At 41.1% G+C, this 14,794-nt stretch overlaps 1 protein-coding gene across 1 annotated transcript in view; it reads right to left on the bottom strand.

Annotated features, from left to right (window-relative positions):
- LOC126191082 (putative phosphoenolpyruvate synthase) overlaps positions 1-14,794 on the bottom strand; it is a 358,083-nt gene that overhangs the window by 308,502 nt on the left and 34,787 nt on the right. The window contains exons 3-4 of the mRNA XM_049931802.1: positions 1,824-1,962; positions 1,588-1,705 (exon numbers count right to left, since the gene is read on the bottom strand). Coding sequence (XP_049787759.1) covers positions 1,588-1,705; positions 1,824-1,962 — 257 coding nt within the window. The remainder of the gene's footprint in view (positions 1-1,587; positions 1,706-1,823; positions 1,963-14,794) is intronic.

Here is a 14,794-nt window from a genome sequence, read left to right as displayed (position 1 = left end):
TCAAGTTTTTAATACACAAAGCAAAATCAGTAAATCTATATATCCTTGCCAAGTACATTTGCTATTGGTTTGTATTCATAAAGATAGGTTGCAGTGCTTAGTTATGTCACCAACACAAACTTCTGAAAATTCATCTCTTACTGAAATAAAAATACATACAGTGCCATCTATTGGGTCTTTCATATGTTGCAAAACTAACAGTGCCACCCATTAGTTCTTTGGCATATTATACCTTGATTATGAAACATCCAAACTACTACACTGAGAGAAAATTTTAGATAAAGATTAGAATTACAATGTCTTTTTTGCCTGTATTCTGATTTCGATCAAATAAAGCTTATACATTGCCACAAGCTACCTGTGAAAACCACATGAAAACTCGTTTAGTATTTCTGGAGATTTGCATGTTTGGAGCTTGGCATGTTCAAACAGATATACATGACTGTTTTACAGTTTCATAATTAACACAGATCTGTAGGCCTCTTTTCCAGTATGTATGCATGTCTAAGTTATTATAAATATGGACCAATCACTTATGTTCATAAGTAACTATTGACAAATTCATTTATTTATGATCATAATATTTTAACTACACGTATTCTTTAATTGCACCCCCATGTAAAAAACAATAGTTATTAAAAGGGTGTCTCTTAATTTCATAATACACTTTGAATTAAATATTACAATCCTCTTTAAAAAGAGAATAGTGTGTTAATAATCTTTGAAATCCAACAGTAGTTTATCACATAATTTTATGCCTTGGCAATATACTGGTTTCTATATTCTGAACTGAGTTTTTGCTTATCGGAAGAGAACGATAGCTGGGTTAGTATCTGTACCCATGTACAAAGTTATCTGATCAACATTCATCTTCATAAAAACTATAGCATGAAAAATGTACCCACAGGCAACAGTAAAAGTTCCTAGTACTTTTAACAACTAAAGGCACTGATTGCATTTAATTTATTATTTATGTGCAGTGGCTAACTCTGCTGAAAAGGAACATGTGTAACTGATACATCTAACATTGACAGAACCACTACAAATATCACTAGAACTCCCATAGAACTTGAGTATTAATGATATTAATACAGGAAAGAAAGAGAAAGACAATATACACACACACACAGACACACACACAAATACACACATGCATGCAAATGCAATTCACAAACACATGACAACAGTCTCTGACTGCCTTTGCAGCCACAGACTGCAGTTGTGTGTGTGTGAGTTGCATTTGTGTGAATGTATAATGTCTAATTTGGATTAAGGCCTTTTCTTCACAGTCTTTTTGTTGTGCCTATCTACAACTCAACATCTTTGCTACATGGTCAGTAGCAATCTATCATTTTCATAATATTGTCATGGTTCCATCCTGGATTGTCCATTGTTGGAAGAAATAGGAAGTATGATAACTGATCCTGATTGACCTGTTCCTTGTCTAATAACAAACACAAGTAAAGAACATACACAGAATGATGAAAATGTAACACCTCTTTTATTCCAAAGGTTGTAAACAACATCACAATACTCTTAGGCTTCAAAATATCAGAGATGATAACGTAAATAATTGAGTAATTTTACCTTAACAGTCCATTAAAAGTAATCCTCCATCGCATAAATGGTTCACAGATTTGGAATTTCAGTCCTCCACCACTCCATGTGTTTGAAGTATCACTGCGAGTTAATGTATGAGGATGAACTGCAAAAGAAAAATGTCTTTTCATAATAACTTACTGCATATTGTCAGCCAGGGACTACTAAAGAATGATACAGGTTACAGTTACAGCTAGTTACTGGATAAATTACACTTGACTTACAAGGTAACTGATAGATAGCACCATTTGACAGATGCAGATGAATCCATATTTCAGCAGTTCTGTGATTTTTTCTGACAATTTTCAGCCAAACTGCATTTCCTTTTACATCACACCCAATGAAAGACCTGCTGTCAATACTCTGAAAATAGGAATATTTCCAAAATGTATTATGGGCATAAATTTATCAAATTAATTATTAGATAACTTGTAATGAATAGAAAAGCTTTAAAATCTGAGAATTTAATTTTACAACTGTTGACAGTTTTTAGCCATATGGAACATTAAGTCATTTTTAGGTGAAGCTAACCTTGCATCCTACCAGGCCATGTGACACGAACACACCACCACAAAACAAATGGAACCTGAGAAACTTTAGGGACCTTTCGCTTTCTATACCTGTCATTAGCCTCGTCACTGCTTCATTCATTCATGTTTCACTTCACCTTGTCTATACTATAACATGTCTAACCTCTTCATTCCAATAATGTGGATGAATTTCTGTAACTAGAGACTTCTTTTACTACCATTTGTATTTTATTAATGAAAGTCAATGAACATACAGAACTAAAGTATGCAGAACTTTTTTATACTATCTAATATATGCCAGTTTTTGATTCTCTCTTGCAGAAAGATAACATTTCTGTTGGTATACAGGATCCTTTTTGTCATGTTATTGATAGTTCTGTTTTTCCATTTTCCTCGGTCTTACTTCAACATAAACCCATTCAAATGACAGCCATTATAAGAAACACATTTTACTGTCAGACTCCTTAGTGAAGCATAACATTTCTATGTGGGTCAATAAGTGACATAAATTTTTGATATGAGCTGAATTACTGAATTTTTCAGATGCCCACTGAATAACTCTGTGGCATCTCTGAAGTGAAGTGACAGTTCTTTGACTATGCTCTTTGGTTTTGTCTTCTTGCTTTAGTGTTCTAGCACTACGTTCAACAGTCATCTTTCTGTATTCGCTCTATTGAGGAACGAAATAAATGTCATTTCGATCCTAAAAGTGTGTTATTACAGTGCAACACCATGTGAAACCGACAGTGGTGACCTCCGCCCTACTGATTCATGAATTGTGAAAATCCTTGCTCTGCCTCTCTCCAAGGATTATGCACAACTGCGCCATTTCCTAGTGATGGTGAACTTTTTTCAGTGACATATACTTCAGGCTGCCTCCTTCCAGTCAGCTCTGACCGACACCCCCTCTGGTAAAAATACCACGGGAAAGCATAAACTGGACTGGACTAGGCCCATGCTGGATGCTTTCGACAATTTGAAAACACTCTCGTGCACCCCGAGCCTGAGGCACGGATTTCTATCACTACCGATGCTAGAGAATCGGCAGTAGGTGCTGTCCTCCAACAGCACACTGCAGACTCAACACAGCCACTCCGTTTCTTCTCAAAAAAAAGCTAATAAGGAGTCAGTGTAAATGGTCAGCTTTCGACCACAAGCTCCTCGCAGTTTATGAGGCAGTTAAACATTTCAGGAGTGATGTCGAAGGACGTGCTTTCACCATCTATTCAGACTATAAACCTCTTGTTGACGCAATCCGCAACCCGGGGAAAGATCTCCCACTAACCCGCTTCTGGCACACGGACTTTATTTGCCAACATTCATTGGATGCTTGTTAAATTTGCGGCGCGGAAAACATAGTTGCCAACTACCTCTCCTGCATTTTGATGATCTCCACCCCATTGAACTTAGAAGAATTGGCGTGGCTCCTCACAGTTTATGAGGCAGTTAAACATTTCAGGAGTGACGTCGAAGGACGTGTGACGCAATCGACAACCCGGCGAAAGATCTCCCACTAAGCCGCTTCTGGCACACGGACTTTATTTGCCAACATTCACTGGATGCTTGTTATATTTGCGGCGTGGAAAACATAGTTGCCAACTACCTCTCCGGCATTTTGATGATCTCCACACCATTGAACTTAGAGGAACTGGCGTGGCTTCAGGCTGAAGATGCAGACACACAACGTCTGCTCTCGGACGACGGATGTTCGCTCATCATCAAGCCTATTGCCCTGCATGGATCGTCAACTCCTATCATCTGTGACGTTTCTACTGGTTCACCCTGCCTTCCCCCCTTCGGCGCAGGATTTTCGATGCATTACATAATCTTGCCCAACCCGGAACATGGATAACGAAACGACTTGTTACTGAACATTTCGTCTGGCCGGGCGTGTGATCACGTCCATGTGTTCTTTGTCAACAGAGCAAAGAGAGCAGGACAGTTTGACATCCCCAGGGACCGCCTGCACCATGTGCAAATTGACATGGTCAGTCCTCTTCTCCTGCCTGAGGGATACAAATACAACCTATCCATGATCGACCGCATCACCCGTTGGGTTGAGGCGGTACCCCTGGTGGACATTATGCATGAGACAATTGCTCACGCGTTCATTTCAGTGTGGGTGGTTAGATTTGGTTGCCCCGTCACTTACCATGGTCCAGGGCCGCCAATTTGAGTCGTTGCTTTTTGCTCGCCTGTGTGAGTTGTGCGGGGTGGTGAAATTTCGCATGACTGCATATCGACCCCAGGCCAATGGACTAGTGGAGCGATGACACAGAACACTAAAAGCTGCATTCATGTGTCACGGCAGGCTTTTGTCTGAGGTGCTGCCATGGGTATTGCTGGGAATCCACTCCGCACACAAGGAGGACCTCAATCTTCCATTGGCGGAGGTTCTGTATGGTGAACCACTCATCCTGTGTGCTGAATTTGTCAAGGACACTTCTCCGACCAATGCTGTTGACCTACCGGCCCTCATGCATACTCATGTGGCTCGCCTTCATCTGCCTCTACCACGTGCTCACACCACGCCACATGTGTTTGGTCATAAGGACTTGAAATCATGTGATTTCGTCATGTTTAGTGATGACTCTGCTCGTGCAGCTCTGCAACCTCTGTACTTTGGCCCACACTGCTTATTACGTCATGGGGTCAATACATTCGTGATTCTGCTCAACAGCCTCCCAAGTACAGTTTTGGAACAATGTTTAAAGCCTGCGTGGTCCCTACCAGGGCCACTCCTCGCTGCTCCCTGCCGACCTGTGCCTCTGCCACTGCCTCGCCCACCGCCACCACAGTCCCCTTCGATTCGCCACTGCCTGCGCAAGTGTCCGACACGCAGGACCCTGATGACGATGCGCCAGGTCTGCAAACTTCGCGCGCCGGTCATTGCTTCCACTCACCTCACTGGCACGAAGATTTTTTTTGTGGATGTGTGCTAGCTCCACCCCACCATGCTCCACACTGCATTGGAGAGGAGGGGGGGCGGGGGGGGGGGGGGGGGGAGAGGGCCTCTGTGGCATCTCTGATGCAAAGCAACAGTTCTTTGACTATGCTCTTCGGTTTTGTCTTCTTGCTTTTATGTTCTAGCACTATGTTCGACAGCTGTCTTTCTCTATTCACTCTATTAAGTGATGAAATAAATGTCGTTTCGATCCTAAAAGTGTGTTATTACTGTTCAACACCACACAAAACCCACAACTCACATATAACTGTTTTATATACTATTGTCAAATTTGGCAAGTACAGTCTATGTTTTTTACTCATCAAATGTGATCTCAAACAATACTGTTACACATATGATAAACTGTTTGTTCTACAACCCAAATTAGTAAACTAGTGGGTTGGATAGAACAGTGCTACAGCCTTTATTTTTCATCTTTAATTACTATTTGTGTTTTAAGGGATTTCTTATCACTACATGTGGTAAAATTAGTTGGTGTGCACAGTTATCAGAAGTCACCCCAACCATTTTTTCTCTCTGAGAACAACCAAAAGCTGAAATCCTTGCAAATTAACCCAGAAATACTGGAGATTTAACACTATAACCGCAGAAATGTCCAAATTGATCATTTTGAAATTTTGTATCCTTATCTGTTTTTCTTTTTCTTTTTTTTTTTCATAAACCATTGTGACTTATTTTCATTCAACAGACATTACACAGTAGAAGTTACAGACCTTTAACTGTATTTGTTTCTCACTGTACATCGTAACTACAGCAGTGATCATATTGACCACTTCACATTTCTTTACACATCCACATCTAACTGAGAGTACTCAAATGCTCAGTTGTCTTGCATGCGACTGTGAAATTACGTTACAGTGTATGCTGATGCTTCTGAACTGAATACTGCATTTCACTATACCTAAAGTGCTTGGTTGTGTGTAAGTTGTGAAGCAGAAATTGAGAATGGCTTGTAAGTTGCCAGACACAGAAGGAATGGAATACTTCCGCAGTGAGTTCCAGAACAAGAGTCTGAAGGCAGTGAAACTAAAAGACAAGTAGAAGCTAGCAGTGGGCTCATATACCAGACAGTGTGCTGAATCAAGTGAAAGTAGTTGCAACATGTCAAGAGGGATTACACCACAGATTATTACAGCATCAAGACAAACCCCTCCATCAAAACCAGCATGACAAACTCCTCCACCAAAACCAGCATATCAATCAGAAAGAAGTCACATTTGATAAACACAAAGACAAAGAGGAAGATGCAGGTGTCAATTACCATCACCATCTTTTGTGGGTCATTTAAAATTCATTAAAGATGAGGGGAACGGGTAACTTTGGATCACATCTTGAATGCTCTTGGAAGATTACAAAAGCAAAATGCTTTATGTCAGACAGCAGGAACAACATCATTTGCAAAGAGAAACTCAGATTTCACAGTGCTGCTAGTTCTTGGCAGATGTTCATAGCTGATACAACGCTAAAACATATAAAACTGTGCTCAGATACAGAAGCCCATTGACAAGTTGGAAACAGGTGGTGTGCTTCTCTTTCTGAGACAGATACATTCATTGTAGTTTTGTATGTCCATGCTTCTTTTACACGGAGGGACTAGAAACTGATAGCTTGTGGTCAAAACACTGTGGACCACATTTATTTTGCAGTACAAGGATAAGAGATAGATTTCGAGACATAATGAAATACTTAAACTTTGATATCAGGGAACAAAGCTCAGACTCAGACTCAGACTCAGTGCAGACTCAAAGCGGGCAAGTTTTCTTTTGTTTCAGGAGCTGGAATTGGTTTGCTGAAAATTCTTCCCTGGTTTATGGACCATGACAAAACATTACATTGATGAACAGTGCTTTCCCTCTGAGGTATGATGCAGGTTTATACTATAGGCTACACGGCTTGAATTTCAGATAAATTTGTCACCATTAAATTTCTTTCAGTAGCTGATGTGAGTATCAAACACTTGTTGAATAGGATTCCACATATGGGGAAAGATAAATATCAGCCAGAGAATCAAACGCTTTTCGAGTTAATTGTCATGGAGTTTATGCCTCCATCCCTTTGAAGTGGTAGGAATGAAACAACAGGTAATTTTTTTATGTCATTGTAACTGGTCAAACACTTGAGTATTGATATAAGGCTAGTGAGTACAGTATACCATTCAAGAAGAGAGATACCAATATCAGTAAGAATGTCTAAAGTGACACTATATGAAATCACTGTGATGAACCATGGAGACATACTTTTGTCCATTTGTCAAGCAAGAAAAATAAAAGTGTTCTTGTTCTCAGTATGCTTAATTCAGATGAAGAAACTGGTAATGATTTGAAACACGCTCCAGAGACTGTAAATTTTATAATAAAAAGAAATGTGGAGTGGATATACAGGACCAAAGGCTAGAAAATATCTGTGAAACAGAGTGTATACGTGGACAAGGAAAAAACTTCCTGGATTTTTCCAGGATGAAAATACACTTTTTCCATGTTAAGTGACAGTATACTTTCCCAAGGAACTGTAAAACTTATCAGTCCTGTGAATGGTTAACGTTTTATACATCATGGGTGTAGAACTGTAGAAAGCGAAATTCAACATATACAGGGTGAGTCACTAACTGTTGCCACCAAGAATAACTCCGAAAGTATGATAGCAGCTGAAATGTTAGTGGGAGAAAACTTGCATGGGACAAAGTGGGGCATAATATGATGTTGGTTTTTTGTTGCTAGGAGGGGTCGTTTCAGAGATATGAAGGTCAGTCAACAATGTGTTTTTTTTTTTTAATATATATATAAAAAAAGATGCTACAGTTTGGTACTCATTTTCTGATAGTGGCTGTCGAGACAAATCCAATGATGTGTAACAGTAAGGTCTTTGAAGGTCAATGAATGTCACAAAGGTGGCATGAATGTCCATTTACAGAAGGTGTTCGAAGTAATGACTATTGGCAACAATGCTGTGCTGCTGTCTTCTTATTATGGATTAAGTGGTATCCCTTAACACATTGGCACTTATCAAAACACGTGCTCTCACAGTTCTTTCTTGCATATCTTCGGGTATAGTTGGAATGTCTTCCCCGTTTTCAAGAAGGGTCGTCGAACAGATGTGCAGAACTATAGAACTATATCTCTAACATCGATCAGTTGTAGAATTTTGGAACACGTATTGTGTTCGAGTATAATGACTTTTCTGGAGACTAGAAATCTACTCTGTAGGAATCAGCATGGGTTTAGAAAATGACGGTCATGTGAAACCCAGCTCGCACTATTCGTCCACGAGACTCAGAGGGCCATAGACATGGGTTCCCAGGTAGATGCCGTATTTCTTGACTTCCGCAAGGCGTTCGATACAGTTCCCCACAGTCGTTTAATTAACAAAGTAAGAGCATATGGACTATCAGACCAATTGTGTGATTGGATTGAGGAGTTCCTAGATAACAGGACGCAGCATGTCATTTTCAATGGAGAGAAGTCTTCCGAAGTAAGAGTGATTTCAGGTGTGCCACAGGGGAGTGTCATAGGACCTTTGCTATTCACAATATACATAAATGACCTGGTGGATGACATCGGAAGTTCACTGAGGCTTTTTGCAGATGATGCTGTGGTGTATCGAGAGGTTGTAACAATGGAAAATTGTACTGAAATGCAGGAGGATCTGCAGCGAATTGACGCATGGTGCAGGGAATGGCAATTGAATCTCAATGTAGACAAGTGTAATGTGCTGTGAATACACGGAAAGATGGATCCTTTATCATTTAGCTACAAAATAGCAGGTCAGCAACTGGAAGCAGTTAATACCATAAATTATCTGGGAGTACGCATTAGGAGTGATTTAAAATGGAATGATCATATAATGTTGATCGTCGGTAAAGCAGATGCCAGACTGAGATTCATTGGAAGAATCCTAAGGAAATGCAATCCGAAAACAAAGGAAGTAGGTTACAGTACGCTTGTTCGCCCACTGCTTGAATACTGCTCAGCAGTGTGGGATCCGTACCAGATAGGGTTGATAGAAGATATAGAGAAGATCCAATGGAGAGCAGCGCGCTTCGTTACAGGATCATTTAGTAATCGCGAAAGCGTTACGGAGATGATAGATAAACTCCAGTGGAAGACTCTGCAGGAGAGACGCTCAGTAGCTCGGTACGGGCTTTTGTCAAAGTTTCGAGAACATACCTTCACCGAAGAGTCAAGCAGTATATTGCTCCCTCCTACGTATATATCGCGACGAGACCATGAGGATAAAATCAGAGAGATTAGAGCCCACACAGAGGCATACCGACAATCCTTCTTTCCACGAACAATACGAGACTGGAATAGAAGGGAGAACCGATAGAGGTACTCAAGGTACCCTCCGCCACACACCGTCAGGTGGCTTGCGGAGTATGGATGTAGATGTAGATAAAAAATGTCTTTTATGAATCTCCACAAGAAAAAATCCAGAGGTGTCAAGTCTGGGAAAGGGAGCCGGCCACGACACATCTCCTCTGCGTCCAATGTAACTGTTTGGGAATTGGCTGTGCAACTCATTTCTAGCCATCAGCGAAAAATGTGCCGGACACTCATCGTGTTGATACCACATTCTGTTCCATGTTCCTAAAAATATTTCTTCCAATAACAGATCTAATGTTTCTCGCAGGAATGTGGTGTACTTCCTACCATTAAGATTTCCTCTGATGAAATAGGGGCCTATAATTCTGTCCTCCAGAATCCCAAACCATACATTCACCGATCATGGTTTTTGGTGTGCAACTTACCGCAGCCAACATGGATTTTCAGTTGCCCAATAATGCACGTTATGCAAATTAACATTTCCATGGTTCGTGAATGTCACTTTGTCAGTAATTGTCAGTAAATAAAATCAAATTAATAAATGTGTCATCACTCTGAATCTGAAGTTGATCCCATCGACTGAATTCAATGCGGCGCATACAATCCATACCAGTTAATTCTTAGTGGAGACTGATACGGTAAGGATGATATTTATGGTGATGCATAACAGGAACAACACTGCTCTGGCTCACGCCATATTCCCTTGCGATTTTATGTGAACTAACACAAGGATCTCGAACCACAGTGCCAAGAGTACTAATTTCCATTTCCTCATTTGTAACTTTCCTTTGCCGTATATGTTTCTGATACATTAAAGATCTAGTTGTTCTCAATTTATCATATACATATTTAAATGAATGACATGTAGGGTGAGTACATTGAGGATATCTTTCAGCTTATAAGACTCCAGTTCTCACTGAATTTCGTTGGCATTCTCCATAAATGAGAAGCATATCGACTTGTTCTTTGAAGGAATAATTCATTCACTTTCACTTGATTTGACGATACTATTCTTACCATTCCTATTTGTGCTGTATTGCGAAACCATCAAATGGTGTTTACATTTGAATGGCATGTTAGATGGATACGCCGTATTTGTTGAATATTTACCATCTGCACGATATACGAGAGAGAATTGTAAGAGCATGTGCTTCGGTAAGTGCTGAAGTGATAAGCAATACGCCTCAATCCATGAGAAGAAGATTGCAGCACTGCATTGATAACAACGGTCATCACTTTGAACACGTTCTGTAAATGGACGTTCATGTCACCTTTTTTACCTTCGTTGGATTCGTCTCAATAACTGCTATCAGAAAATGAGTACCAAACTATAGCAAATCATTTTAAAAAAACAGAGTTGACCTTCATATCTCTGAAGCGACCACACCTACCAACGTCATACTATGGCCCCCGTTGTTCCATGCAATATTTATCCCACAAACTTTTCAGCTACTGTCATACTTTCAGAGTTATTCTAGGTGGCAACAGTTAGTGACTCACCCTGTATAGGGCAAAGGGAGATACACTACTGGCCATTAAAATTGCTACACCAAGAAGAAATGCAGATGATAAACGGGTATTCATTGGACAAATATATTATACTAGAACTGACATGTGATTACATTTTCATGCAATTTGGGTGCATAGGTTTTGAGAAATCAGTACCCAGAACAACCACCTCTGGTCTTAATAATGGCCTAGACACGTCTGGGAATTGAGTCAAACAGAGCTTGGATGGCTTGTACAGGTACAGCTGCCCATGCAGCTTCAACACAATACCACAGTTCGTCAAGAGTAGTGACTGGCGTATTGTGACGAGCCAGTTGCTCGGCCACAATTGACCAGACGTTTTCAAGTGGTGAGAGATCTGGAGAATGCGCTGGCCAGGGCAGCAGTCGAACATTTTCTGTATCCAGAAAGGCCCATACAGGACCTGCAACATGTGGTCGTGCATTATCCTGCTGAAATGTAAGGTTTTGCAGGGATCGAATGAAGGGTAGAGCCACAGGTCATAACACATCTGAAATGTAACGTCCACTGTTCAAATGGCTCTGAGCACTATGGGACTTAACATCTGAGGTCATCAGTCCCCTAGAACTTAGAACTACTTAAACCTAACTAACCTAAGGACATCACAAACATCCATGCCCGAGGTAGGATTTGAACCTGCGACCGTAGCAGTCGCGCGGATCCGGACTGAGCGCCTAGAACCGCACGGCCACACTGGCCGGCTCCACTGTTCAAAGTGCTATCAATGCGAACAAGAGGTGACAAATACATGTCACCAATGGCACCCCATACCATCACACAGGGTGATATGCCAGTATGGTGATGACAATTACATGCTTCCAATGTCCGTTCACTGCGATGTCGCCAAACACAGATGCGACCATCTTGATGCTGTAAATAGAACCTGGATTCACCCGAAAAAATGACGTTTCGCCATTTGTGCTCCCAGGTTCGTTGTTGAGTACACCATCACAGGCGCTCCTGTCTGTGAAGCTGCATCAAGGGTAACCGCAGCTATGGTCTCCGAGCTGATAGTCCATGCTGCTGCAAACATCGTCAAACTGTTCGTGCAGATGGCTGTTGTCTTGCAAACGACCCCATCTGTTGACTCAGGGATCGAGACGTGGCTGCGCAATCTGTTACATGTGGACAAGATGCCTGTCATCTCGACTGTTAGTGATAGAAGGCTGTTGGGATGCAGCACGGCGCTCTGTATTACCCTCCTGAAGCCACCGATTCCATATTCTGCTAACAGTCATTGGATCTCGACCAACGTGAGCAGCAATGTCACGATACGATAAACCGCAATCGCGATAGGCTACAATCCGACCTTTATCAAAGTCGGAAACGTGATGGTAGGCATTTCTCCTCCTTACACGAGGCATCACAACAACGTTTTACCAGGCAACGCCGGTCAACTACTGTTTGTGTATGAGAAATCGGTTTGAAATTTTCCTCATGTCAGCATGTTGTAGGTGTCGCCACCGGCGCCAACCCTGTGTGAATGCTCTGAACAGCTAATCATTTGCATATCACAGTATCTTCTTCCTGTCAGTTAAATTTCGCGTCTGTAGCACGTCATCTTCGTGGTGTAGCAATTCTAATGGCCAGTAGTGTATATTCGTGATAAATTTGTTATTTTGCTAATTACTTCTGATGTTTATGAAATTAATCTTTTATGAATACTTGCCTGCTACGAATCTGACAACTGTTTTAGATTGTATTTCTTATTTAAATAGTGCTGCTGAATAAATATTGCGGTATTTTCCAAACGATAAGAGTATGTAATTTCGTGACAGGTAGGTAATTTAGTGACAATAGTAATCTAATTTCGTTCTAAATCATAATTACGGTAATTTCACAACAAATTTATTAGATCACATCCTTTTTTTACAAACTAACAATACAAATGGCCATGCAGGTGAAAATAATCTTCATTATCCTTATAACATACTGCTAGGTATTGTTGCTTACGATGTCTGAATCCTCATACAGTTGTCACATATACAAACGTCTTTCTCTGCGCCGGAATGGTGGCAGGGCACATGGAATGTCGTTAAACAAAACGAGCATTACATCCATTTAGCTCCATTCTTTTTATGAACATCACTTGAGTAAGATTTATGGCATGTACCACAAAGCTAACCATCTTGTGTCTTGTCTTTTTTTGAGAGTGATTTCTGTGAGCTCTGATTTCGATGTAGAGGCCTTTGTCGCAGTTCTTTATTGAGACACTGCGCTACTGAATCTTTTTTTATTCTTTTCTGATTCACAGGAGGCCTATTGGATTTTATCGCTGCTGTTAGCAGTGTCAGCAGATCGTTTTCCATGTCTTGTGCCATAGGCCTATTTAATGTGGCTTGCACAGGCTTATTTGTTAGTTGTGATGGAGCAACAGCCTCTCCAGAAATAGCATTTCCGTTGAAGGGATAAATTTCAGCTTTTCTGAAGGCGTTTTGCATATTCTCTGCACAAAATCTCTGAATAAATACTGGATTTAAATCTGTATGAAAGTTGCTTCTGTTCGGCTTATAGGCCGGATTTTGTTTCATGTACTGTTCCAGTCTTTTGGCCCAATGACCCTTCAGTGATTTATACACACCCACATCAAGTGGCTGCAGCAGATACGATGTGTGGGCAGGAAATGTCAACAAGAAAATTTGATTGGCATTAGCCACTGCTATGACATCAGGGTTAATATACGATGCGTGAGAATCCATCAGGAGGAGGACAGAACGATGAAGAGGGATGGCATCCATAAAAAAAATTGAACCATTCTAAAAACAAATCAGTTAATACAGCCTTTCGGAGAGAGTTTTACTAATGAATTTGGAAGACTGTCATGCTTTAGCACATCGCTCCACCGAATTCCTTTGAATATAATCATATGCGGAATCCATGTTCCATCGGCGCAGATACATCCTAAAAGTGTATGTGACTCTCCACAATCTGCGTAAGTTCTCTTGTAAATGTATCGCTTTCCTACTGACGAAATGACTTGATTTGATTTCACAACATAGGACAAACCAGTTTTGTCGCAATTCTATAATCGATAAGGCAAGTTCTGAATTTTTAAATCTTCCACCAATTTCTTTAATTTGGAAAAGAAATCACGAGTCATCTGTTCATCTGGCATAGAAGCCCTGTAAGCGGCAAGGTTCTCAGGAGTTAGCAAAGTAAGATTGTACCTCGTCTTGTAGCTCAACTACCACCATTTGCTGGTATTTCCTTTTTTGGAGATTAAGAAGTTTCCGCCACAAGCTCGATTCGCTAATTCGTATGCCACTTTTCTCACCATCGTAGCTGCCAACGCGAAACCCAGTTCTTGCATCTTTATAAAGTAGTTGTATAGTTCTACCTCAAGATCGTCCGCCCCAGTAGCTGAGTGGTCAGCGTGACGGATTGCCGTCCTCCGGGCCCGGGTTCGATTCCCGGCTGGGTCGGAGATTTTCTCCGCTCAGGGACTGGGTGTTGTGTTGTGTTCATCATCATTTCATCCCCATCCGGCGTGCAGGTCGCCCAATGTGGCGCCGAATGTAATAAGACCTGCGCCAAGGCGGCCGGACCTGCCCCGCGAGGGGCCTCCCGGCCAATGACGCCAAACGCTCATTTCCATTTACCTCAAGATCTGGCGTTAGAACAAATGGTCTTCCTAATATAGGAGGATCTCGCTTGTCTTTCACATTTCTGTTGAGGTACCGGTAGCCTTTTAATGTGCTCCGCGGAACATCCATTTGCTTTGAAGCTTGGTATATAGACACGTTATTAACTTTTGCTAATTCAGTAGCGGCTAGAAGTTGCTGAATAGTATACCTGCGGAATTTTGAAAGCTCCCTTGGCGTTTTGTATGTGACCTGCAATAAATTTAGGTA

This window comes from Schistocerca cancellata, chromosome 6 (assembly GCF_023864275.1).
Source record: "Schistocerca cancellata isolate TAMUIC-IGC-003103 chromosome 6, iqSchCanc2.1, whole genome shotgun sequence".
In the NCBI taxonomy this organism is placed as follows: domain Eukaryota; kingdom Metazoa; phylum Arthropoda; class Insecta; order Orthoptera; family Acrididae; genus Schistocerca; species Schistocerca cancellata.
The sequence above is the reverse complement of the archived record's forward strand: the minus strand, read 5'-3'. Positions and strand labels throughout refer to the sequence as shown.